Below are 25,189 nucleotides of genomic sequence, written 5' to 3' on the forward strand. Positions count from 1 at the left end.
GGCTTCTATTACAGTCTCCTACAAGATTCACTTTTCGGTGGCAAATGCAATGCTTCACAACGCCTACTTTCTACTTGTAAATTTCGCGAAAATGAAGCTGGAATTAGATTATTTATACCGCTGTAACAAAAGAGGTATTTCTTATTATGGCCATGTAAAAACCATAAAATAAGATTGTCGCCACTTATTTCTACTCAGTGAATCTATTAGTCATTTTCCTAAGAGTTCCTAAGTATTCTCTACGTCGTATATGATAACGATGTATCTAGCTAGCTAATAGTAAGAGTGGCTACGGATCATTCTGGTTAGCAAAAGGCAAACTGAACGTCACCAATAGTATTAATGTCCACTTCGAATAGATTAATTATTTGAAATGGGCATCAATTCTATCAATGACGCAGAATGTCCGTTGGATCACATCCGAGATATTATTGCGTCTATGCCATATGAATTATGACGCGGCTTTAAGCAAAAAATGCCAAAATGTGATACCCCCACTACAGGTTACGCCTTTGGTTTCCATCATATGGGCTAATGGATTATGCCCTCCCATCGCGACAAGGTCGCATAACCAAGGGGAGGGCATTATTTTAAACATTGATTTTAAACCAAAAAATGGAGCATGATTTTATTGGGTTTTAAAATTATAACATTCACACCTCACCAAATAAGGTTTCAGAGGCAAATGACTGCAAGCTGACCAAAAATGTAGCTCTTGACTGAATCTTCAATTATTTATGCTAGATTCAAAAATAAAGCAGATTTTTTCTGCTACTTTGAGACACTGAAAAACTTATATGAAAATTTCCTATACTGTTGGGGCAATATGGACACCGAGTGACAAAGTAGAGCTGACACTTTAAAGAAAAAGAAAAGTAACTTCATACACAAAACTATCCACAAATATTTAGCGTGCAATGCAATGATTATGATTCGAAACCACAAATCGGTTGAAAATCGTCAGTTCTGTATTAAAACTAATCTGAAGGCAATATTGAAAGCATCACTACGAAAAATGTCGTAAATTGGTTTTAATCCTGTTTTCAGTGGCACAGTGATCTATCACTATGGTTTCCTGAATGTTTCCTTCATTTTTCGAGGTTTGGGAATGATCGTGGGACAATTTTCCTATAAACGTTTAGGTGTTCATACTGCCCCATGGGGGTGTCCACTTTGCCCCGCTAGCTTGATGGTGACTACCAAATATAAGCTTTTTTTTAAACCATTTTTGCAAACAAAATATTTTTTTCAAAATTTTGCAACGATGTATAACAAATGCTTGAGAACTCTAAAAAGCATACTGAACATGAAAAACTGTATAATATTCGTGTCTTTACAGTCAAAATAGGAAAATTCCTTAGGGTGTCCATACTGCCCCGTGTTCCCCTACATGTGAATGCCTTTAGAGCATTCAAAGCTGCTTGACTGTCCGAGAAAATACAGATCTTTGCAAATCTACAGTTTCTTTTGAGACAAACATTTGTACAGTCGATGGCTTGTATTTCAGCTTGGAACACAGTGGGGCTGCGCCCCATAGCGATTACCTTGCTGATACCAGGGCCGAAAACTCCAGCTCCGGTATTGTCGCCCATCTTTGACCCGTCGGTATAAAATACAATAGAACCTGCACGTAAACTTGGCCCACCAGAATCCCAAGTATAGCGGCTTGGTTTAACCACTTTGAAGGGAACATCATAGTTGGTCTTCGTTATCATCCAATCTTCTATTGTTTTGTTATCTGTTAGTATTTTATCATAACGAATAAACTGCAAGGCATTTTTTGCAGCTTGCAGTTTAATGAATTGATGCAAAGGCAGTATATTAAGCTCTGTAGCTTTCAAAAAACCTCACTGCCGAGGTGAATCAAAAGTGCCAAGAATAGGATCCGGCTCTCTATGTATATGCCTACATAATATTCACATGATTTTTACAAATTATTGGTCTGTTATTAACATATGGTAAAACTGATTAAGGTGAAGATACATCGAAGCCAAACTCCGACTTTTCAAGAGCACAAATCTGGAGAACCAGATAACCGTTTGTGCTGAAAATTTAACGCACTGGGTCAATCGCAGGTCGTGAATAGTGAGAAACCATTAACGCCTAGAGATTCAGCAAGCATCGCATCTTCGGTAACGCCTTTTTTTTATCTGCGTGAATTATAACCAGCAAGGAAAATAGTAGCAAAGGCCATTACAACAGGACAACGCAGCAGGGCAGACCAGGACGAGACGAGGATCGTAATAGTACTTGAGGAGAAACCAGTGTTCTACATCAAGGAGGATAAGGACAATGTCATCACGGACAAGACGGAGCATAGAGATGAAAAAAAAGGGTAAACGTAGGCCCCTGCCGACATTTGAGAGTGGATCCACTACCCTTAAGGACAAAACTCTGAAGGACAAGACGCATTGGCTAGGCTCGTTTGAAAGAGGCTAACCCCATTCTTCCACGAATCAAAGGACTTTCGAAAATTCACAAACCAGGAAAAGATATGCGAGAAATCATTTCGGAAGACGGATCCCCCACACTAAACTGGCGAAATGGTTTGTCAAAGAATGCCAAAGTATGCGGAATCTTTTCCCCACTATATTAGTTTAAAATTCCCAGTTCTCTCAGAAACTATCAGAACCAGTAAACATCGAGAATGATGAGATGATGATTTCTTTCGAAGTAAGGGCCGTTTTCCCCAGCGTTAAAGAAAAGGATTCCCTAAATCTTCTCGACAACAAGGACGGATGCTATGACTGACAAAGACACCGCGACGAAACAAAGCCGTAAAAAGTCGACTAGGAGCTTGATTGACGGTAGTTGAGTGTCGTTAGTCGCGCTGAGCTGAGACAGCGACGAAAACTTTTTATTGTTCGTCATCGTCACTGATAGTCTGGCGACTAATAACATCTCTGGCCATCAATGCATCAATGTCGTCTACGTTGGTGAAACAAAGCGCTCCACGATAATAAAAAATCTCAAAAATAATTAAATTTCACACGAATATTGAACAACGTTTAGAACGGTCGATATTTGGAGGTTATCAAAATCAATCATTGTAATTTAGAATGAATTTTTTTAGAAATTGGCTGGAAAATTCGACAATGTATATTTTTTATTTTCAAAAATGGCTTGTTCTTCGAAAGCGTCATCAATCAGAAGCCTGATGGAAGAAATCAAGTTATTTTTGGAGCACCAATTTTACAGATAGGGAGACTTACGGCTTCAGCACCATTCGACTATTATCGGCAATCAAATTTCAAACGCCAAATACACAGTAATTTTCTATCAAAACACACTAATGAAAATATTCAGATGATAATTCGCTCTGTCAGCTTCCCGCTGACGAGATTTCCGAGACGGAATAAACAATATTACTAAAGATGTCCCCAATTCAAATGAACAAGCCTCAAAATGCGACTGATTTGGAGCTGCCGAACAGATTCGCCTGCAGCGCTTATGGGAAAGTTGTCGAAGAGAATGAAGCTGCCGACAATAGTCACACTGACAAGAGATGTTCGCAGCGTTGTAAAAGCGTTTCCAGAGAGATTTCAACAAGTCTGTCGGTGTGAATCGATAGATGATTGAGCAGCGCATGAATGTAAACAAACAAACACGTAATTTGGCTGCTGATGTCCGAGAAAATTACAAAAGAAGCGCGACATCGGCTTAGACTGCCGAGAATACGTAAGTTCCCTATAATAAAATTATTTTCCCCGATATTTTTAGATTTTTTTTTTTAATTTGAAGTTTACTGTAATGAGTAGAATTTTTTGGATTAAAGTACGTCCTGAAAGTACTAATATAGTATTAATATGAAAAACAAGTTACGCTTCCAAAGTGTCATTAACAAGGAGGGAATGTATACCGAAAGAGTTTCAGATTGATGTTAATAAAATGTAGGTTTGATTCCAAAATTACCTTTTTTACTTCAAATACTCCAAATAAAGCATAGTTTCAACACTTCGCATTGCAAAATACGGTTTTGGACACTGAAATTCGATTTAAATTGCAAAACCGTGCATAAGTCCTCCATAACACTGCGGAACACGTTTTTGTCTCTAGCATCAAAATACCGCTATTCACTTAATTAAGGGTTGCTGAGTCGATTGCCGTTTTCAGAAATATCATAGCACGTCCAGTTTTTGAGATATTGACTGTTGAAAATGCAAAAAATGACTATTTCAGCCAACTTGCATGCAAGTTTCCCAGCTTGTAAGGTAATATATTGGCTTAATTTGCCACTGAATTCAAACTTTATGTGTATAACAATACTTATCATTAAAGTTTGTATTATTTTCGATACGGAAAAGTTATTTTTTGATGGTTTAGAGAATTGTTGTATTTTGCCGTATAGAAGAAACGAAGAATTTTGTATGGAGACTGCAAGCATGTTGAAAAAATCGGTTTAATCGAAATTTAATCGCGCAATTTAAATCAAATTATGTCTGAAATGGAAGTTCAAGTTCTATTTTGCATGTGTGGTGGATTAGATTACAAAAAAGTATGATAAATTGTACTTTAAATTTCATGTAAACATTAATAAAAGCAGTGCTTTGTACAACTTTGGCGACCTGTAGCTAAAAATTGTGACGTGTTGGAACATTTCTAAGAACGGCAACAGATTCAGCAGCCCCAAATCTACTAGAGACACATAATTTGGTTCTTGAGACACGCAAACATGTCATTTTTGTTACGCTGTGTAATAGGACGGATACCTTACCACTGTTGCAAAATGATTTTCCGTACAACATATAAATCTGAACTGCACAAAGTACAACAGCCCGAAGGTTGAGATTTTAAATTTTTATTAAAATTTGAATGTTTCAATAGACTTTTCCTGAGAAGTAGTTCAAATTTATTACATTTTTTTTTTACATAATACGCAACATCGAGTGGAGAAAACCTCGACTCATAGATATGTTGACATATGAAGAGCGCGTTTTATGGAAATTTAAACTCTTAAGGGACCGAAAATTCCATCGAGCTATAAAAAGTGTTGTGGAGAGTCGACTGTGTGTTGAAATATATGTAATGTTTGAAATGCTGTGAAAATCACATTCAAATCGGTCTAAAAATAACTCAGATCTAACCCTCCAAAATTGTCTATGGAGAATCAAAACAGTTGTCAAAGTACTGTTCAATACTGTACATGCATACTTTTGATAAGAAAAGTAATCAACCAAAGACGAAATTTCACCTTTGTTTCAAGAGTAAATGTGTAGGACGTAGGTGTATTCGCCCTTCTATACAATACTGTCAAAATTTGTACCAAAGAGATGAAAACTAGAGCATGGCGAAGACAAGTGCATTCACCCTATAATATACAACAGTTACATCCGGAAGACAACCGCCGCTAAAAAGAACAGACTAGCAGCACTGGCCCGTATCCAGTTGGAAGAAGCGGAAGGCACAAAGGCGAAAAAATCGGGTTAGAATTGTGCAACTTTCTCCCACTACATTGAAACGCGCTGGCGTTACAGGAATACAAAGCATCTTACGAATGATTTAAAATTGCGATCATTGCAATGAAACTTACCTGCTGCTCTAGACCTGTACCATTTTGGTTAATAGCATTACTCATATTACTACCAGCGTTCGTATGGTTTTTTGTCTTCTGCGTTCCTGCGATGCTAAGATGAAACGTGCCAAAAAACCGATTGGGAACCACACTTAGGGAGTCTTTTATTCTAGTGTTCTACACTTTGTGAGTATCGCGCTCTGGCAAGGGGGCACAGGGGGACACTCCGCTTTACGGCGAATCTTCCTCCTATCGATTGTGACCGTAATGAACTTGCAGGGCTTGGGATTTCACCACTCGCACACAACGATAACTCTCTTTTTCGCTTCGCTTGTTCTTCTTCTTCTTATTCTCAGCTGTCCTGGTATTGCTCTTCTTCTTCTTTCTTCCAACACTCCACGCACTAGAAAAAAGGCGAACGAAGGTATAGTCTCTCAATTTCACGATCTTTAATCCCCAATTTTGGGCACTTTTAACCGCTTTCGGTTACTACAAATATCACACGCGCAATGCGCAGCACTTCCGCCACAAACTGCTGGCCTTCCTACTTCCAGGCAAAACGGTTTTAACGCGAATTTGTACCTCAAAAGAATTCAATGACGAATTCGTCCAACTTATGCACTGTTCGGAGTTTTCTCCAAAGGGAATGGGTTGCACAGGGTCGGCTGTAGGAAATTTGTTGGCCGCCCACCAAATCGTTGATGTTGGCAGCGCGTCACATTTCACACACGCAATTTCAGCCGCCGACCACGCCATGAAATATTTCACACCGGCGTAAGGGCATCTCCACAGCACGCTAAGATCAGTTCACCCAAAAGCAAATACGTTATTGTCGCACCGCCACCAAACCGGATCGCGACAGTGAGACTCGCGACGCGCCTCAACTCGCCGCATTTTGAAATCAGTTTTTTAGTATGGCGCTGCATTCTTACGATTTTTATGAACACAGCGCACTATTCGCATATTAGCTGCGACGCACGGGGCCCGAGAAAACAATAAATAATTATAAATAAATGTTGGTCTTGATTTCTACCGGATAATACTTATATTGCAGGTTATCTGTGTTGCAGGTTTCGTTCACAAATTTTATAATGCTAAAAAATAAATGTTAATTTTTCGTCACACGCTACCAATAAATGCATGAATAGATGCTCTCGAAATGTAGAATTTCGTTTTCTGGTCTACGTTGATTGCAAGGCAGTGACGATCCGGATCCATGACCTTTCGCCATCGATGAGTCGAATGAGTCACTTCACCATCGCTGATCAATACAGTACCAGCATAACGGTCTAACTGACAAATGTAAACAAACTGAGTTTTATTCACCTAACAGTTTATTTGATAATTTACAATTATGTATTGTGTATTCAGATTAACTTTAGACCGAAGTTCTTAATAATAGAAATGAAATATCACCAACAAAAGTTCGCCGAAGTGCGGCGTCGGCATTCTAACAAAGTGCTACGCCGACAACGGGTTTATTCACTAATTTCATAACACTGAAAAGTGCCATTTTTGATACCCACCCACCCCCTTGTAATACTTTTTATACCACACGCAGCGAACTGGACTATCGAATTTCATACATTTTATGTGTTGGAGCGATTATTGCAATATGAACGCTTTATGTATCGTTTTAGCATCACTGCACATCAAGGCGTCGATAGGCGCGTGGTGTACGCTCGGGCCTATCGATCGCAAGGTTCTTGGTTCGATTCCAGCTTGCCGCGTAAACGTTTTTTTGTTTTCAAATTCTGGTTTCATAAGGCAAATTTATGAATTTCAATCCAATTTCTTGTGGCGAATTTGCATAAGGGGTTCCTATGTTTATCGATAGTCCATTTGTCTGAGTGCACTATTTTACAAATAATGTATGAACTGTAACATCTGAATTTCACACACCCACCCCCTTCAGCATTATGAAAATTAATGAATGGGCCCAAAGGCTTTTCTTATGCGTGCGCGAAGCACAAAATTATAATTCCGACGCCGTACTTCACCGAAGTTTTAACTGCTGAACTTCTAATTGTCACCAGAATTGTCAATAATGCACAGCTGTTCCTTAAAAATAACGTTTTTAACAAGTTAGTGAGAAAAACCTAAAGGCGAATTTGATATTCTCTGTAGATACGAACTCTGATGTCAATTTCGTCCATCTTCCACCCCCCTCCCGGGCGCATTTGAGATTGAGTGTGGCAGCAGGGCGCATTTAAAACTGAGTGTGTAGAAGGGCGATAGTGATGAAGGTTCATGTGAAAGAGCGTAACAAAACAGCGAAGCTGATAAAAATCAAACCAGAAGGACGAGGTCAAAAGGCGCAATCGCTGCCGTTAAACTGGAGGAGACGAAAAACCGAGGGGCGCAAAAATTCTAAATTTTAATTAATGGCGCATGATGCATGTTTATTTATTTTAAAATGTTTTTCATAATATGAAAATAAATCAAATGGTTTGTTACAAAAGCAATATTGTAATGGATGGTACAAAAATGCGATATACTATTAAATCGATCGGAAACATAATGTAGAATTGAAATTATATCTGCTGAACTTCAAACCGATTTAACTGAGAATGCATTAGTGTTCACATTCGCCCTAATTCTGACTCTGTATTGAGGGTGTTTGGGACTAAGGCTTCTACATTCACCCTGAATTACAACCCTGAACGAATGGAATCGATACATTTTTCAAACCAACACTACAACCCCCTTCTACCATCCAAGACAGCCCCGAAGAAACATGAGAGAGTCGTTCATTTGAATGGGGAGAGAGAGATGGTGATCGATTACGTCATCACTTACGATGATAGGATGCTGGACAGCATATTTTAGATGTTAAGATTGTATCAAATTTAGTGTCTATCAAGACTCCATGACAAACGGTTGTGCTTAAATGTTAAATATTAGAATTGTATAAATATATGTAAATTGTTCTTCCAATAAAGTGTAATGAATAAGGTCAATAAATGTAGTTAAGTGTTATGTGTGTGCTACTGTTTACTATCTGGATGGATGAAGGAAGATTTCCTACAAGGAATTGGAAACCCCATGGTGGCCACTACACCAAACAACCTCCCCCCTCCCCTTTGGAAAGGATTCTTCCGTGGGCATGAACTCCAAAATACGTGTTGGGGCTCGGGCGAAGGGAGCTCCCCGACATAATGGTCCTTCGAACCGGATGCCTTCGGAAGAACGGACGGATTTGGATCCCGAGGCAGGACATGGAGATCTGCATTGTTCAAGGCAATCGAATGGGAATCAGTATGGCGCTTCTGTGGATGGGAACGCCATCGTACATCTTTGGAAGGAGGAACAATCAACGGCGATGCCATTGTCCCAAGGCAACAAAGGATCTTCAGATCAAGAAGTTGTTCTCTCGATCGACCATAGTGGAACCAGCTGTATGTAGAATCAATCGGAATCGAGATCTTCAATTCAAGGCTGGATGGTACATTGACAATACTGAGCCAGCGCGGAATCCCTTTGCCCAGGTAATTTATTTCATATGCTCAGTATATGTCTATGCCGAAGCACGACAGGCACGTTGCTAACACTTGATTTTCGATATTTTCAATGGTATTCCATACGGCATGGCAATCTATTGGTGCGGATCCATTACCATTCCAACTATGGTCTGTGGCACGGACTAAGCGGAGAGACTTCCCAATCAACATGCGACGTCATCGAGTTTAATCCATCGCGGTATTGCGGTAATCCAATGGACATGGCCTTGTATCGTTCAACCACATATTGTTCATGGAGGAAGGTCATCAACCTACAACAAGGAAGGAATTTATCAGCAATTTAAGGCACTACATCCCCGGAAAATCGGAACAACATCATCATATGCTATGACGATCCAACATCAGTCGACCCAACAAATGGAGAACAACCAATTCATATCTCAACTCTACAGTCCACAAGAAATGAGCTCGGTAAATAGCACTTCTAAAAGGTATCCATGAAGTAAACGTTCATCGCCGGAAAATCAACTGGTTCTGGAACGGAAGGTAACATCGGCTACGTTCTGTTACTTGTTTTTTTCGAGAACAGAATATTGGAGAACACGGAACACTGAACAGGCAACAAACCAGATTACCCAGGTAAATATACAAGTTCAGTGTATGTCCGCCAAAGCGAATAATATTCATCTCACTAACACCAAATTTCAAGGTTTTCAAACTGGACAACAATTTTCGTTGGAGCAACATATGATGGAGTATGTGTACAGCAGATCATCCTGGTATTGCTTGCCAAACCAAACACCCAACGTCGTCGATCCATGAACTACAATGATTATAAAAACCACACGATCGGATAACAACTATACCAATTGCAAAACGCACTATAGATGTCTTGGACATTGGATATGTAGAGGTTGCAGTGAGAACTGTTTTCTCAGGTCAGTAAGCACACAGGTATATGTCGATATGTCGGCCGAAGCATGGGCTTCGCTACTGCACACTTTAATCCCATTCAAACCTCTTCGTCACAACAACACATACCAAACTTATACCCCGATAACACGGATCGACATCTGGGTCGATACATACATGAGCTGAGAAGATCACTTTTGGCAAAACATCACTCCACTACTGGTTGGAATCGTATTTTGTTGTCTCGGTAAGTGCTGCAAGTATATGCCCTGCCGAAGCCATCTCCTCTGGATACTGCAAGAAAAATTCTCTTCCTCTTCATCCCCCACAATCTATTTTTAAAACTGGAGACACGCGATCACCTATGATGAGGAGTACACTACCGATTGCACGTGACACGGCTACACCTATTACACACGGGTCGAGAGCAGAACTACATCCAATATTCTGTCGGCAATAGTATTTGCATAACAACATTGGATTTCAGGGTATCCCAATTTGGATCGCTCAGTCTGTATGTATACAACTGGACGATGGTCAACACGGGGTCAACTGTTTGCGTAGGTCAGTACACATGAGTATGTGTCTGCCGAAGCTTGGGTCATGACGGTATACTACAACGAACTATTTCTCTTCTCTTACGCAATTGCTACAACGCATGGGTATGGAGCAACAACGCTGTGGGAGCCGAGGACCTGGGATCGAATCCCATCCCCGACATAGTCACTTATGACGTAAAAAGTTATAGAGACGACTTCCTTCGGAAGGGAAGTAAAGCCGTTGGTCCCGAGATGAACTAGCCCAGGGCTAAAAATCTCGTTAATAAAGTCAAACCAACCAACCAACGCTGTGGATCATCCACGTCACTACTAATAAGTTTGGCGATAATCAACACCAGGAAGGGTTTGTTGGCTAGGCATGTCAACAAGAAGCGATATGTGGAGCTACGGATGGTGAAAGCGAATGAATGGTCGTTGCGCTTATATTTGCCATCAGTATGGATGAAAGTTCGAGGTCATCATTTCTTTCGGAGTCCTTTCGTTGCATGGAGCAATGAAGATCGGCTTTCAACGGTGGTTGTTGTCATCACGGACGATACAGCAATCAACATCCAATTAGCGATTGCATTGACATGGGTCATCGATTGCTATCAAAGGTTTATGAGTGAAGGCACTCATAATTTTCCGGGACGGTGTTCCCAAATTTCCAAAGGCAGGTGTGATTTTCGAACGAAATCGAAAGGCGATAAGGAGTTCGAAATCACTTTTCCATCTTCTAACTGGATGAAGATCGGAACCTCAATTCCAATCCCAAGGCGCTGATAGGTCAGTTCCTGCCAACACCAAGATCAAATGGTTGGAACACTGTTTGATTACGGACGAGGACGTTTTTCCACAATTTCAGCACGGATAGCTGTACACGCTAAGAAAATAAAATACTGGATAAGTTAAATACCATTCTAAAACCATATTTGGTCTATTCACTCATTAGAATGAATATAAAAGCAATATGCATTGCTAGTATAAACGCTCATTATATTTGAGCATGCTTATATCAAGAATAATCCTTCTGGCTGATAAAGATGAAAAAAACTATGAATTTGATAAAAAACTGTTTTCATATCATTTTGGAAATATGAAAACAAAATAACAAACATGAAAGTGAAAGAAAACGATAATTTTATTCATAATTATGATGTAAAGCACCTCTTGCTGACACGAACATTTAATTATTACACATTGAACTATGCCAGTGAAGGCGTTAAGGACGACCCAACTTGTTCCACTCGTCTACTCTTGCTCAATAAAGTAGTTCGGTAGTTCCGCACCATTCTTATTATCTGCCTAATTCTGCCAGGCAAAATCCTGTCGAAACGTTTCCGCTGGTGGTGTCCATCGTTGCACTCCAGATCCAATGGCCGGAACTTTTGGGTAGAATTCTGAATGAACAAAAATGTTTCCTAATGATGCAATTACGGAGCCGCTGAATCAAAGAACTTACCTATAGCAACACATGCTAGTTCCATATGAACAATTTATTATACTTTTCACTTTTTTAAGGGAAACAATTATTAATTTAGTAACGCACGATCACCTGGCTTGAGGACAAGCGAAAACAAAATGTCTGAATCGAATTGGGTGATGTCGGTTATTTCATTAGGTCCCCAGACTAAAATTAGCCGCATAATACGCATTGAAAATAATATATTATCAAAATGTTTACAAATGCATAAAAGATATTACTGCAAAGCATATCCTTTATTCGTTACAATGAATAAAGATGTGTAAAGATTATAAAGTAATATATATTACACTAATTAGCATTTTCCATTTTATCCGTGTAGATCGGCGTCTTCCACGGAAAAGTAGATCGTCAAGGGGCGATTTACGGTATCGGCAACCCAACTGGTTCAAGGAAATGATCACTTGGATATCCAGCAACAACAACAAACCGACTGGCAAAGGAAGGCATAACGACTGAACTTAACATATGCAAACATCTGCAGATTATTTCGGATTCACAATGACTGGACTAGTATAGAAATCGGAGAGAAACAAACCACCACTTGCGTATCAATATCTCTCGATGGTGGGTGAAAAGATACGTGCTATGGAACGACGGTTACTTCTACGATCGTACTCAATAGATAGAGAGTCCTCTTAGTCGTTAACAAGGCATACACAATACACATTTACTCTCCCCTCCCCCACTTCCCATCCTACGAAGAGGGTTTTGTTTCATATTTTCAGAAACGCACGGCATTTCAGGGTAGGTGAGGATGTTTGGGACTAAGGCTTCTACACTCACCCTGAATTACAACCCTGCACTGAAATGAATTTTATTGTAGAAACAACTGAATCCATGGTAAAATTAAGAACTGCACCAACGATTTTCAACCGACTACATTAATCTGTTAACTCTACCATAACATAGTCAACAAGAAAATATATTCTGTTTATTTAACCAGAGTTGTAGCACAGACAAACAGACGTCACACTTAGAACAAATCTGGATCAAAATCATAGTCACGAGGACATGTACGCCCAATGCTAAAATCGGTGTTTTTGGCCGACACGCCAACAGATGGCGGTAGTGTGTAAACGTCAAACACGAACAAAAATGATGCGAGCGCTGCGGGTGGCGGATTGGCCACCTAACATATTTTTAAATTGACCGTTAAAAAGGTGGTCGATGGACAATGATGAGAGTGTGACGTCTGTTTGTCTGTGGTTGTAGTATTTATGACTAGAAACATTCTAGATTTGACAAGTTTGGCATTGTAATTTTCACCATACTGTGTTGTACGGTGGGTGTCACGGATTGAAATACAATGCTTTGTAGTCGCGGCTACTATGGACATAGTCACATTTACTACACGACTCTGTGATTTTTACCAGATTATAGTAAACTTAACAGATCTTTGTAGTCGGTTGAAAATCGTTGGTGCAGTTCTTAATTCTACCATGGATTCGGTAGATTATACAACAGAATTTATTTGCGTGTGAACGAATGGAATGGGTACATTTTTCAAACCAACACTACAACCCCCTTCTACCACCCAAGACAGCCCCGAAGCAACATAAGAGAGTCGTTCATTTGAATGGGGAGAGAGAGATGGTGATCGATTACGTCATCACTTACGATGATAGGATGCTGGACAGCATATTTTAGATGTTAAGATTGTATCAAATTTAGTGTCTATCAAGACTCCATGACAAACGGTTGTGCTTAAATGTTAAATATTAGAATTGTATAAATATATGTAAATTGTTCTTCCAACAAAGTGTAATGAATAAGGTCAATAAATGTAGTTAAGTGTTATGTGTGTGTTACTGTTTACTATCTGGATGGATGAAGGAAGATTTCCTACAAGGAATTGGAAACCCCATGGTGGCCACTACACCAAACAACCTCCCCCCCTCCCGTTTGGAAAGGATTCTTCCGTGGGCATGACCTCCAAAATACGTGTTGGGGCTCGGGCGAAGGGAGCTCCCCGACAGAGGGTTTATTCACAAATTTCATAACGCCAAAAATGGTTATTTTGGACACCCACCCACCCCCTCGTAACGCATTTTGCATGGATAATTTTCAAATTTTGTATGAGCTGTAACATTTTAAGGACATCCACCCACCCCCTTAAGCGTTATGAAATTTGTGAATGGGCCCTGATATGTTTGTAGTACATCCCACCGAGCTTTCTGGTACATTTGACAGACACCTTTTTCGTCAATCTGATTTCGCTTAAGTTAACCCCCAAAAATGGTAGCTTCTACCGCATAATTTTTCGCGTGTTCCAACCAGCGAATCCCCGCTGTACACCTCCTCTGTTGGATTCAACCACAACACGATTGAATCATTTCAACGCAAAATTATTTTGCGTTAAAACAGCTCCAGGTTTGAGTAGATCCCTGTTTCCGTGTAGGTAGTCATCAGTGATATCATCAGAGCTTGATGATGACATGTTTCAATCAGTAATAATCATTGAATCGACGCGTCATCATAACAAAACACTGTTTTCATACTTCCTAGCTAAAAATATGTAATTTTAGTAGATTTCTTCAAATTTAATTTTCTTTTGAATGCACCGGTAAATAATGATAGAAATTACTGCCCGGTTGATACGTGATCAAAGTGCAGTTTTCCTGTGCGGAGAAACCGTGGAATGTTTGATAACGTTCACCAATCCTTCGCTACCCGAGCATAGAATTAGCCAGAGTAACAGGTAAGTGACCATAATAGATTATCAAGATTGAGCAATAATCTAATCATGTCTACTTGTTTCAGTGATATCCTGGAAAATTTGGCATGGGCCACCGTACAGATCCATTGTTATTGCAATTCTACAGTCCAGGATCGTGGAGGCTCCGGAACGGAAGCGTCGAGTGCCATGAGCAAGAATGTCATCGGTTCCACATCGCTGAATGCTAGCAACCAGCTAAAAGGGGAAGTGCTCAAGTCCACGGATCCCAAGATTCTGTTTTGCGATCTGCGGTTGTCTCCGGGGGAATCCAGACAATGTAAGTGGTGGTTTCATACATACAAGGAACCACATCATTATCGAACTTGTATAAACCTATATTTTTTTTTTCACAGGGTTTTATTTTATGGAAACTCTTGGCCTAAAATATTCTATCGGTGGAAACTTGAAAAAATCGTGTTTGCAGGGCTGGTAGAAGGTCTTTTTTCGAGACTTGGTCTATATTTTAAGCAAGTCTCTAAAAAGTCTATTTTATTGGAAGATCTTTTCTTTTTTGAGCAAAATGGTCTCTAAAGTCTTTTTTTTACTTTTTATCGAATTTTGTATCAGATTCCGAGTATCAAGAATTTTTCTGGTGAGATATATCCTGGAATACTTTGAAATTCCTCTAGGGATTTCTCATAAACGCGTCTAGGAAATCGTTCAGAAACTTCTCCAGATTTTTTTTTAATATTCAAAAGTTTCTTTGAGGAACCCAATGCAAGTACCTACACTAGTTTCCACAGGAATTACTCTTATTTTTTCCCAGATACTATTCCAGGACTTCCACCAGTTATTCTAGCAGATCTTTCAAAGAATTCTCTAGTTCTTGCAAGAAAATCTTCTAGCTATTGGTCTCTAATGTCATTATTTCCGTCAAGTTGTTTCAAGAAAATTCTCAAGCTTATGTCTAGAGTTTTTGAAAAAAAAAAATCGGCTAGAAATTTTTCCCGGAAACCTTACAACAACTCCTCAACTCCAATTACGAATTCGCCAACAGTTTCTTTCAGAAATTGCTTCAAAATTCCTCTAGGTGTTATTTCAAGAAAAATATTAAGAGCTCTACCAGGAATTCCTCAATTATTTCGACCAGGATTCATCATTAGGTTCCTGACCATAACCATGACTTCCTCAGGAATTAGCAAGTTCCTTTGAAGAGTTCGTCAGGAACTTTTACAAAGATATCTGTAAAGATTGCTAACAAATTGTAAAAATCTTCAAAATTCTTAAGATAAATTCTAGCAGTACTTTGAGACATTTCGCAAAAAAATGGAAGACTTACTAAAGGAATCTTGAGTGGAGTCTCTGGAGTAATTTCTGATGGTATCCTTAGACAAATTTCTGTTTGAAATCTTTAAAAAATCCTGAACCATAAACTAAAACTCCGTGAAGAAAAATAGTACATATATGTATCCAAGTACGATAATGTGGAGGTTCCATGTACGCGTTAGCTTGTTGCACTGACCAACTGATGATATAACTCTGTCGTTTCAGTTATGTTCCGCGAAACATTATCCATGAATACCCCCCCAACGTATCGTGGAGTTATGGTAAAGTATTACTATAAAATAACGGTGGCCACACAACGTGTTGGGACCACTGTACAAGCTTTGCACATCCCGATTCGAGTGCTTCCCCTGCCACCGATCAATTGTAGCGACGAGACGATAACCTTAAACGATGAATCCAATGAGGACCTGGCGCCAAATAATCCTTTTATCGAAAAGAAAAAAGCTCCCTCGAAGATAGAATACGCATTGCACTATCTTCAGAACATCACCGCGCGGAGGAGACCCAACTTCTATTTGATTTCGAATAAAAGAGGTAAGGTGGGTCGGTTCTGTTTGTTTAAACCAATCTACAAACTCGGGGAAGACATTGTCGGAACGTTGGACTTTAGCTGTGGAACCGTGAAATGTGCGCAATTATCGGTTACTTTGCAATGCGAGGAAATCATCAAAACGAAAACTACAAAGGCACCAGAGCAGTCCGCCGCTCCGGGTCAAGAGAAGGACAATGCTTCCCTCTCGGTTGGGCGCATTACGAACTATACGAAGCACCACGAGGTATGCCTGGGACTGCTGCAAACGCAAATGATATTGCCCATTCCGCTGCACGTTACCCCGACTTTCGAGACGGACCTGGTGGATGTGAGGTGGCGTCTGCATTTTCAGTTCGTTACCAGCACCAACGACGAGCTGAACATGGAAGTCGACAAGGAAACTCTGGAGTGGCAAGCGCCAACGGATATTTCCATCGAAACTATGATATGGAACCTGCCGGTTACGCTGTATCCCACGGCTCCAGTGCAGATTCCGCAAGCCAGCGGAACATTTACGTTGAACATTAAATAGTTTCTGAAGTAAAATAATCGAATTGTATGTTACGTTGATCTTAATAAATTAAAAATATTAACAATATACGGAGAAAGATGTTTTGTATGTAATATGTATTCTTCGAGAATTTTATTCAGTTATGTAGAAGTCTCGCCTCGGAGAGAGGATTAGAAGCAGAATGTCAAAATGCCATAGCCTTACAGTAAAAGTTACATTGGAGTTTAATTTTTTTTTATTGTGAGGTCCAACAGTGTTAAGGTTCCTAGGGTATTTCAACATGGAAATTATAGGAGAAACGCAAGAAACCTCACTAAAAATAAAAAAAGGATGTAGCATTGATCTTTCTGACGGAATATATAATCTGTTCCTGATTAAACACTATTGTGATCATTGCGGGAACATGGTCTCCCGATATCGGTTACGGTAGATCCTCAACGCGATACTTCTAGAACACCATGCACTTATATAATTCAATGGCTCAAAATTTACGTTCCAACAAATCTGACGGTTATTCTATTGGTCTTGCTCTTCTAGACATAGAAAAAGCATTCGACAGTGTTTGGCATGAAGGTTTGGTCGTAAAATTTAAAAAACTTTAATTTGTTTTACCAAATTAGGATGATAGTGTTGTCAAATAACACAGAACACCTAAATATAAGAAATGAATGTAATGTTTAAAATTATTGTTGCTGCCAGCACTGTCCTGCAGTGTGACCGTGACTGAACCGCTACAGGAGATGAAAGGTAGTCAGAGACGTCAGTGGTCTGCGAATGTCTATCATTATCATTCCGTCCATTCTGTAGACAAAGAAGGCTTTATTGAATAGTGCGTGAGTCTTGAGATACCGCCATGCGGGGTGACATTGGGCCTAGGGGGTGACTTTGACCGCCCTTTTCGATGCATCTCATGGCTAATGTGGGTGTCAAAAAACCAACCCATGACCATTCAGTGGCTATTTATAACGTATTCTTGCAACATGCTACATTGTTTTTAATATTCGGGTTTTAGTTTGCTGTAAAAATCTTGGCCCAAAGTCACCCTTATGGACCAATGTCACCCCGCACGACGGTATTGAATTTGTTATATTTTATTGAATTTCTCTAAATACTTTTAGTTTGAACTAAATGTCATATCTATATTTGAACTTAAATTAACTTATCCTAAGTGTATCACAGTTAGAGATTATCACAGTTAGTTTGCTATCACAGTAAGTTGTACTTAATCTAAAAGGAAACAATTTCTAACCTAAAGCTAAATACAGATTGTACCGTGAACACGAGGGAAACGAACATTGAAAACACATATATTAGGCTCCAAGACCGATAATTGTGAGTATGACAATTTGTTGCAAAACCTAAACCTAATAAGAAATAAAATTTCAGCTTAAAGCTGTCGTCACACCCAAATTCCTGGAGTTTTGTGAGCTGCTATTAGAAATCGGCAAGAGTCCCTTTGTTCTCTGAACAAATCTTTAAGAATTATCGTTATGTCGAACCCGGATCATTCAGCCAACACCTCAAACCCAGCAACACCGGCCAATGAACAAACCACTAGCTGCGAGTGTTGTGATCGTCCGGAGACGATCGATGATTGCGTTCAATGCGATCAATGTAATGGATGGTGGCATATGACGTGTGCAGAAGTGACAGCATCGGTAGCAGATCGATCGTGGACCTGCAGTCACTGTTTACCGTTGAGTGTTTCTTCGCGAACGACAACATCTAGCGTTAAAGCGGCACGTTTGGCTTTGAAAAAGCAGCAGCTATAAGAACAACAAGCGATGGAGCAACGTCATCTGGCCGAAAAATACAAGCTTCTCCAGGAGGAGCTGAACGAGATGGATGAGACCGGTAGCAACAGAAGCAGGATCAGTCGGCGAACGAGTTTGGACAGGGTGAAACAGTGGCAGCAGAAATGTGCTGAGCAGTCTGAAGGCGCGCAGGGTCTACCGCCGGTGAACCAATCGGTGAACCTTGCAGCAGTTCCTCAGGCATCACTAAACGACTCGAGAGACGGCAGTTCGATGCAACAGGTTCCATCAAAATCCAACGTTTCAGCGGTACCTCCAGCGGATCCGAACCAAACACAGCAATCAGATGTTCACACATGCAAGCTAGTTTCGGTAGGCTTGACTCAGGGATACAGTGAGCATAAGCCTCCGTTGAGTTCGACGGTGAAGGCATGTAGTCTTCCGAAGTTCAACCACGCAAAGAGAGATCAACAGCAGTACACCGGCGCAATCTCTAAGGCTATTCCGAACCAACAACATTTAGCCAACGCTGTAGGTAAATCCCATTCCCAAGAACACCCCGTAGCACAACAAGGTAAGCCACTTCGTGATCCTTTTATCATTCCACCCCAATCATCAAAATATGATAACTCCCTCCAACAAATTGTAAAACAATTCGAAAGTCTGGCACCATCAGCTACGGCTTCCTCTTTCCATACAAACATGCTTCCATTTGGAACGAATACTCTTTCACTACCAGAAACGAGTGTTGGCATTGCGCCACCGGTAAATCCGAATCAGAGTTCCATATCAGCCTTTCCAGCAGTGGGACTATCGAATGTTGGCCCTTCGCCACATGCAAATCCAACCTTGTATTCTGGACCAGTCCCTTCAGTTCCGGGACTACAGAATGTTGGCTCTTTGCCTCAACCAAATCCGGTTACATCTTTCGGAATATTTCCCCCACCGTCGGGACTACCGATTATTGATCAGTTTACTCCCTCCCCCTCGCAGTTAGCCGCGCGTCAAGTTATGTCACGCGATTTACCGCCGTTTTCTGGCGATCCTGCTGATTGGCCTATATTCATCAGCAGCTTTATGAACAGTTCGCTAGCATGTGGCTACAACAGTGCTGAAAATTTAGCGCGACTTCAACGCTGTTTGAAAGGCCCCGCGTATGAATCAGTCAAAAGCCGGTTATTACTTCCCGATTCAGTGCCCCAAGTGATTGATACTCTTCGTTTGCTGTACGGTAGACCTGAATTGTTAATCAACGCCTTACTACAGAAAGTGCGCAGTGTTTCAGCACCGAAAGCAGAGAAGTTGGAGACCATCATCGACTTTGGCATGGCAGTACGTAGCTTGTGCGATCATCTGGAGGCTGCTGGTCAGCGTGAACATCTTTCCAACCCAACGTTGTTGATGGAGCTAGTGGAGAAACTGCCTGCACATACCAAAATGCAGTGGGCGGATTATATGCAGCAGCACCCGGTGGTCAATCTCCAGGTGTTCGGTGATTTCATGCTTGGAGTTATCACGGCAATTGAAGCAGAAAGCGGCAATTAACGCCCACACCAGTGAAACAGATCCCGTCCGTGAGCCAGTACGAGAAAAGGAGCGAGTGTGTGTTTGCTGCAAGAAGGTAGGTCACCGAGTAGCAGAATGTTCCATCTTCAAGTCATATCCTGTCGACAACCGTTGGAAGTTTGCGCAGAACAATGGACTGTGCCGGAGTTGCTTAAACGCGCATGGTAGAAGAAGTTGCAGGAATGCAACGCAGTGCGTCTTCGAAGGTTGCCAATACCGACATCATCCGTTGTTGCATTCGAATAGATCCGCTTCTGGTGCACGGTCGTCGCAACAATTGTCAACCGTGCAGAATCACATTCACCGACAGTACAAGCCGGTGCTTCTGTTCTGCATTGTACCGGTCATTATATTTGGGCCTCAAGCAACTGTCGAAACATTCGCCTTCTTGGACGACGGTTCAGACCTTTCGCTCATCGAGAACAGTTTGGTGGAGCAATTGGGAGTTGATGGATGGAGGAAGCCGTTATGTCTAAAATGGACAGGGAACGTCACCAGAGTTGAATCGGATTCAAAGCACGTACGGATACTGATCAAGGGAGCGAGCAGCCAGCAAGAATTCTCTCTGAACGACGTCCGTACCGTGGAAGAACTCACTTTACCAGAACAAAGTCTAGACTACGGTGAACTGTCGCAACGCTACCGTTATCTCAAAGGTTTGTCGGTAGTCAGTTATACCAAAGCAGTACCTCGTCTGTTGATAGGCGTCAACAACGCAAGTCTCACTGTCCCACTCCAAGTGAGAGAAGGCAAGAAAGATGAACCTATTGCAGTAAAAACTAGACTAGGATGGTGCATATTTGGCGGTCATGGTAAGAAGGCATCACATTCGCTGAACTACCACGCCTGCGAATGCTCAAGTGACCAGGAGCTGCATAACGCAGTAAAAGAATACTTCGCAATAGAAGATGCAGGAGTGAAGCCACCAGTTGTGCTGGAATCGGAAGAGGATAAGCGGGCTAGGAGAATCCTGGAACAGACGACTGTTCGCATTGGCGAGCGGTTTGAAACGGGTCTACTGTGGAAGTACGACGTCATCGAATTTCCGGACAGTTACATCATGGCGGTAAAAAAGCTGGAGTGCTTAGAACGCAAGATGGTACGAGATCCAGAGTTGGCGGCTAATCTGAAGAACCAAATATCAGAGTATCAGCTGAAAGAATATGCACATCGAGCGACACGGGAAGAGTTAGCGCAAGCAGATCCGAAGCGCGTGTGGTATCTGCCGTTGGGCGTAGTAACGAATCCACGGAAACCGGGCAAAGTGCGGCTCATATGGGACGCAGCTGCTAAAGTGGATGGAATATCCTTGAACTCCATGCTGCTCAAGGGTCCGGACCAACTAACTTCGCTTCCTGCAGTTCTATCACGTTTTCGTCAGTTCAAGGTGGGCGTATCTGCAGACATTAGAGAAATGTTCCACCAGCTACGGATCCGTGAGTCCGATCGACATTCTCAACGTTTCCTATTCCGTAGCGATCCGATGAAACCGATAGAAACCTATCTAATGGATGTGGCAACCTTTGGATCCACGTGTTCACCTGCATCGGCTCAATATGTGAAAAACAAAAAAGCCGAAGAATTTTCCGAGCTTTTTCCGCGAGCTGTCGAAGGAATCCTGGAAAACCACTACGTGGATGATTACCTTGATAGTTTTGTAAATGAAGAGGAGGCTGAACGGGTGTCAAGCGAAATCCGATCAATACACCAAAGCGGAGGGTTTCAACTCAGGAACTGGCTGTCGAAAAGTGCCGTAGTCCTGCGTGGGCTCAATGAGGTGGACCCTAGGGCCAGTAAAAATCTATGTTGGAACATAAACTATAGTAGTGATCGGGTTCTGGGCATGCTATGGCAGATTGCTGATGACGAGCTCAGATTTTCAATGAAGCTGAAAGAAGAGGTTCAACAAGTTATAGACAGCGGAAAACGGCCCACAAAGCGACAAATGTTAAGATGCTTAATGGGGATTTATGATCCCCTGGGTCTTCTAGGCGTTTTCATAGTCCACGGTAAAATACTTCTTCAGGATGTTTGGCGAACTGGTTTACAGTGGGACGAGACGGTGCCAGACGAAATTTTCGAGCGTTGGATAAGGTGGACCAGCCTGTTTCCCAAGATCGGAGACCTGCGGATCCCTCGATGCTATTTTAAAGCAGCAACTGATAAAATGTACGAGCGACTACAATTGCATGTCTTCGTTGATGCAAGTGAGGCCGCATTTTCCGCTGTGGCGTACTTCAGGGTTGTAGCCTACACGCTGCTCAGTGGAGGAATTTCGCCTAGATGCACTTATGCTAGGCTAGGATAATATTACTACCATTTACGGTAATTATGTTAACAGGGTCGCTTATGCTGTCAGTCGGTTACACTCACACTACCACAATTATGTTCACCGAGTGGGATCGCTGGGAGAAATAAAAAACGATGTTACGCTGGAAAGATGAACCACAGACTTCTCACGGAAGGGTTGCTCAAAAACCACACTATCTGCCCTTCAGAACGGTCCAATCAAGGCGAGGCCTGGGGGACTTATTAATGTACACGAAAAGCCGAAACTAACCAAAAGAGGTGCAAATTACCCAAATCAGGGATAACTAGGAAAGAACTATGCCACTGATTCAAATTTTAACAACATGCCTGATTTTATTCCTAACATTGGCTTAATATTGAAGTGACGTCACTCTCTTAACTCTAGCTAGCGGTACTTGCGGTTTAACACTTTTTGCAGTGGTTTATAAAGGTGGCGGCGGGTTGACATGCGGTGGAAGTGGCAGATGGCAATGGTGGTGGCGGCTGGACGATGGTGACAAATGGTGGTTCAACAATGGCGGTGGCTAATTCGTCCTGAACAGGACACGGTTCCCTTATGTAGAGCTTTGTCGTCTTCCAAGGCTGGGATACAATTTCTGTCCGTTTGTCGTAAATCGAGATTTCTTGGCGTTTCCCGATCCTTCAGTCCTCGGATGTCGCACAGGTGGCTCTGGGGAAAATATGGGCTTACCAGCAATCGTCCTGGATAAGTCACTTGAACAGAGAAACCAAAAAGGCCCGCTGGACGGACCTTTTTATAATGGTTGTTGGCACACGATTGTTTCCTATTCTTTTTTGGTTTTTACAATAGGTTTACAACGTACTAATAACTGGTGATACTAGATTTAAGGCGATTTTAACTACTTTTAGTTTTTTGCTTTTAAGTTTTATCTTTAAATTTTAAGGACACGTCGCGCACTTCTGACTCCTTGAAAGGTCACGGACAGAAAAGCAGAATTAGATTTAGGCCAAGCTCAGAAACGTTAAATATGTGAGAAATGGGCACGAAGTTTGCCGAACATTTGTTAAATTGCCCTCCGTGGGTTACCTTTCGTGCCGTTATACATTGTGTCTTGCATACAAGTTTAAGATTCAAACCGCTGCAAATGAACTAAATTGGGCAGGTGAGTGACTGTCAGACAACATGAGTGTTTGAGTTCTTTTAATTAGGACAGGGTCGAATGGTACTTTTGGTAAGAACTCATAAAGGACAAATTAGGAAAAGGAAAGCATACTTGTGGTGGAGCTACAAGCATACATTATGGGACCAACGGTTACATTACCCCACACTCCCTCTTCTTAAAATGGATGAAATTCATTTTAGAAGTTGGTATTGGGGACACTACAGAGATTACACGTCTTTTCCGTTTTCAATTTCGAAATATTTATCGTGAATAAATAATCGAATTGTGAGGAAATTAATCTGGCTACACTGCTGAGCCTCTGAGTTACTCTTTCCACTGAATGGAAGAAAGTGAGAGGTCATTTACCAACACACGTACATTACAACTGTCAAACTCATCATTTACAACATCAGCAACATAAAGTAAACAGAAACTTAAAGTGAAACATAATTCGGAATAGTTAAGTGATTAAATCTAATCTGTAGGTGAAATTGAATCGTGAAAGAATGCTGGCAGTTTCATCGTTTATCTTGGAGGTGGACCTACGCGCGCTAGTCTCGGCAGTTCCGTTTTCCTTGGCCGGTGTTATTTACATTGATCGGTGTTGGATACTGCCTTCCAAGTTTATTGACGAAGCTGTATACACTATGGAGAGGTAAGTTATTGAGCAAGAACGTGAGCTGACTAAATTTCGTGGTTGTTTGACCTAATTATGTTTGTTTACATTCGCAAGGTGCACCGAATTGCGAACGTCGCGACGGGTCAACATAACTTTATGCTGCGCAGCTGTTTTCGGGAATCGAAACGATAAGTATTCGTTTAAATTGAATCGGACAACGTTTTTTTTTTTGAAATTTTCTTTCGTTTTAGGAATCATCGGGCTTGATGTCGGCAGCTGAGAAAATTCCCAGGGATTTGCCTTGTTCGTTCGCCAGCTCGTAGGACGACGTTCCTATGCGAGCCATTACCGTGCATGGGAGGTACATCGGACCGAGTTTCGCGTTGTAGAAGTCGATCGCGGACGATTGTTGGAAATTCCGTTTCAGGACCTTCTGTCCAACCGCGTACGATTGCGTTGAAGCCTTATTCCTGAGATTGTAGATGTTCGCGTTCTTTTCGTAGTTTTTTCGAAGATTTTTGTAAACGATATTGTGGATTAAACGATCGATTTCTAATTTCCTGCCTACCCTTTCCTCATCCGAGACCTCATCCACATCCCTGTCCATTCTATGCTCATCCCCTTTTCCTATAATTTCGTGACCGAAAAGAATTCTATAAGGACTGAAGCCTGTGGAACCGTGTGGTGTACTATTAAGAGCGAATTCGATTTCAGAAACCCTCGAATCCCACATTTTCTGATCTGTACGAACGTACGTACGGATGCACGCGTTTATCGTTCGGTTAAGTCGTTCGACTGGATTCGACTGACTATGATGTCGCGAATTTCTCCAGTGCTTGATACCATATTTGTCGAGAAGT

General features: G+C 41.3%; 2 protein-coding genes across 2 annotated transcripts in view; one reads left to right on the forward strand and one right to left on the reverse strand.

Annotated features, from left to right (window-relative positions):
* Window positions 1–6,175, reverse strand: part of LOC5564860 (ATP-dependent RNA helicase bel) — a 32,458-nt gene extending 26,283 nt beyond the window's left edge. The window contains exon 1 of the mRNA XM_001649162.2: window positions 5,531–6,175. Within this exon, the coding sequence (XP_001649212.2) occupies window positions 5,531–5,575 (45 nt within the window). The 5' untranslated portion in view covers window positions 5,576–6,175. The remainder of the gene's footprint in view (window positions 1–5,530) is intronic.
* Window positions 6,176–14,368: 8,193 nt separating this feature from the next.
* On the forward strand, window positions 14,369–17,045 carry LOC5564879 (RAB6A-GEF complex partner protein 2). Its single transcript, XM_001649160.2, has 3 exons — window positions 14,369–14,608; window positions 14,671–14,903; window positions 16,118–17,045. The coding sequence occupies exons 1-3, from the start codon at window positions 14,481–14,483 to the stop codon at window positions 16,975–16,977; spliced, it is 1,221 nt and encodes a 406-aa protein (XP_001649210.1). The 5' UTR covers window positions 14,369–14,480; the 3' UTR covers window positions 16,978–17,045.
* The last annotated feature ends 8,144 nt before the right edge of the window (window positions 17,046–25,189 follow it).

This window comes from Aedes aegypti, chromosome 3 (assembly GCF_002204515.2).
Source record: "Aedes aegypti strain LVP_AGWG chromosome 3, AaegL5.0 Primary Assembly, whole genome shotgun sequence".
NCBI lineage: Eukaryota > Metazoa > Arthropoda > Insecta > Diptera > Culicidae > Aedes > Aedes aegypti.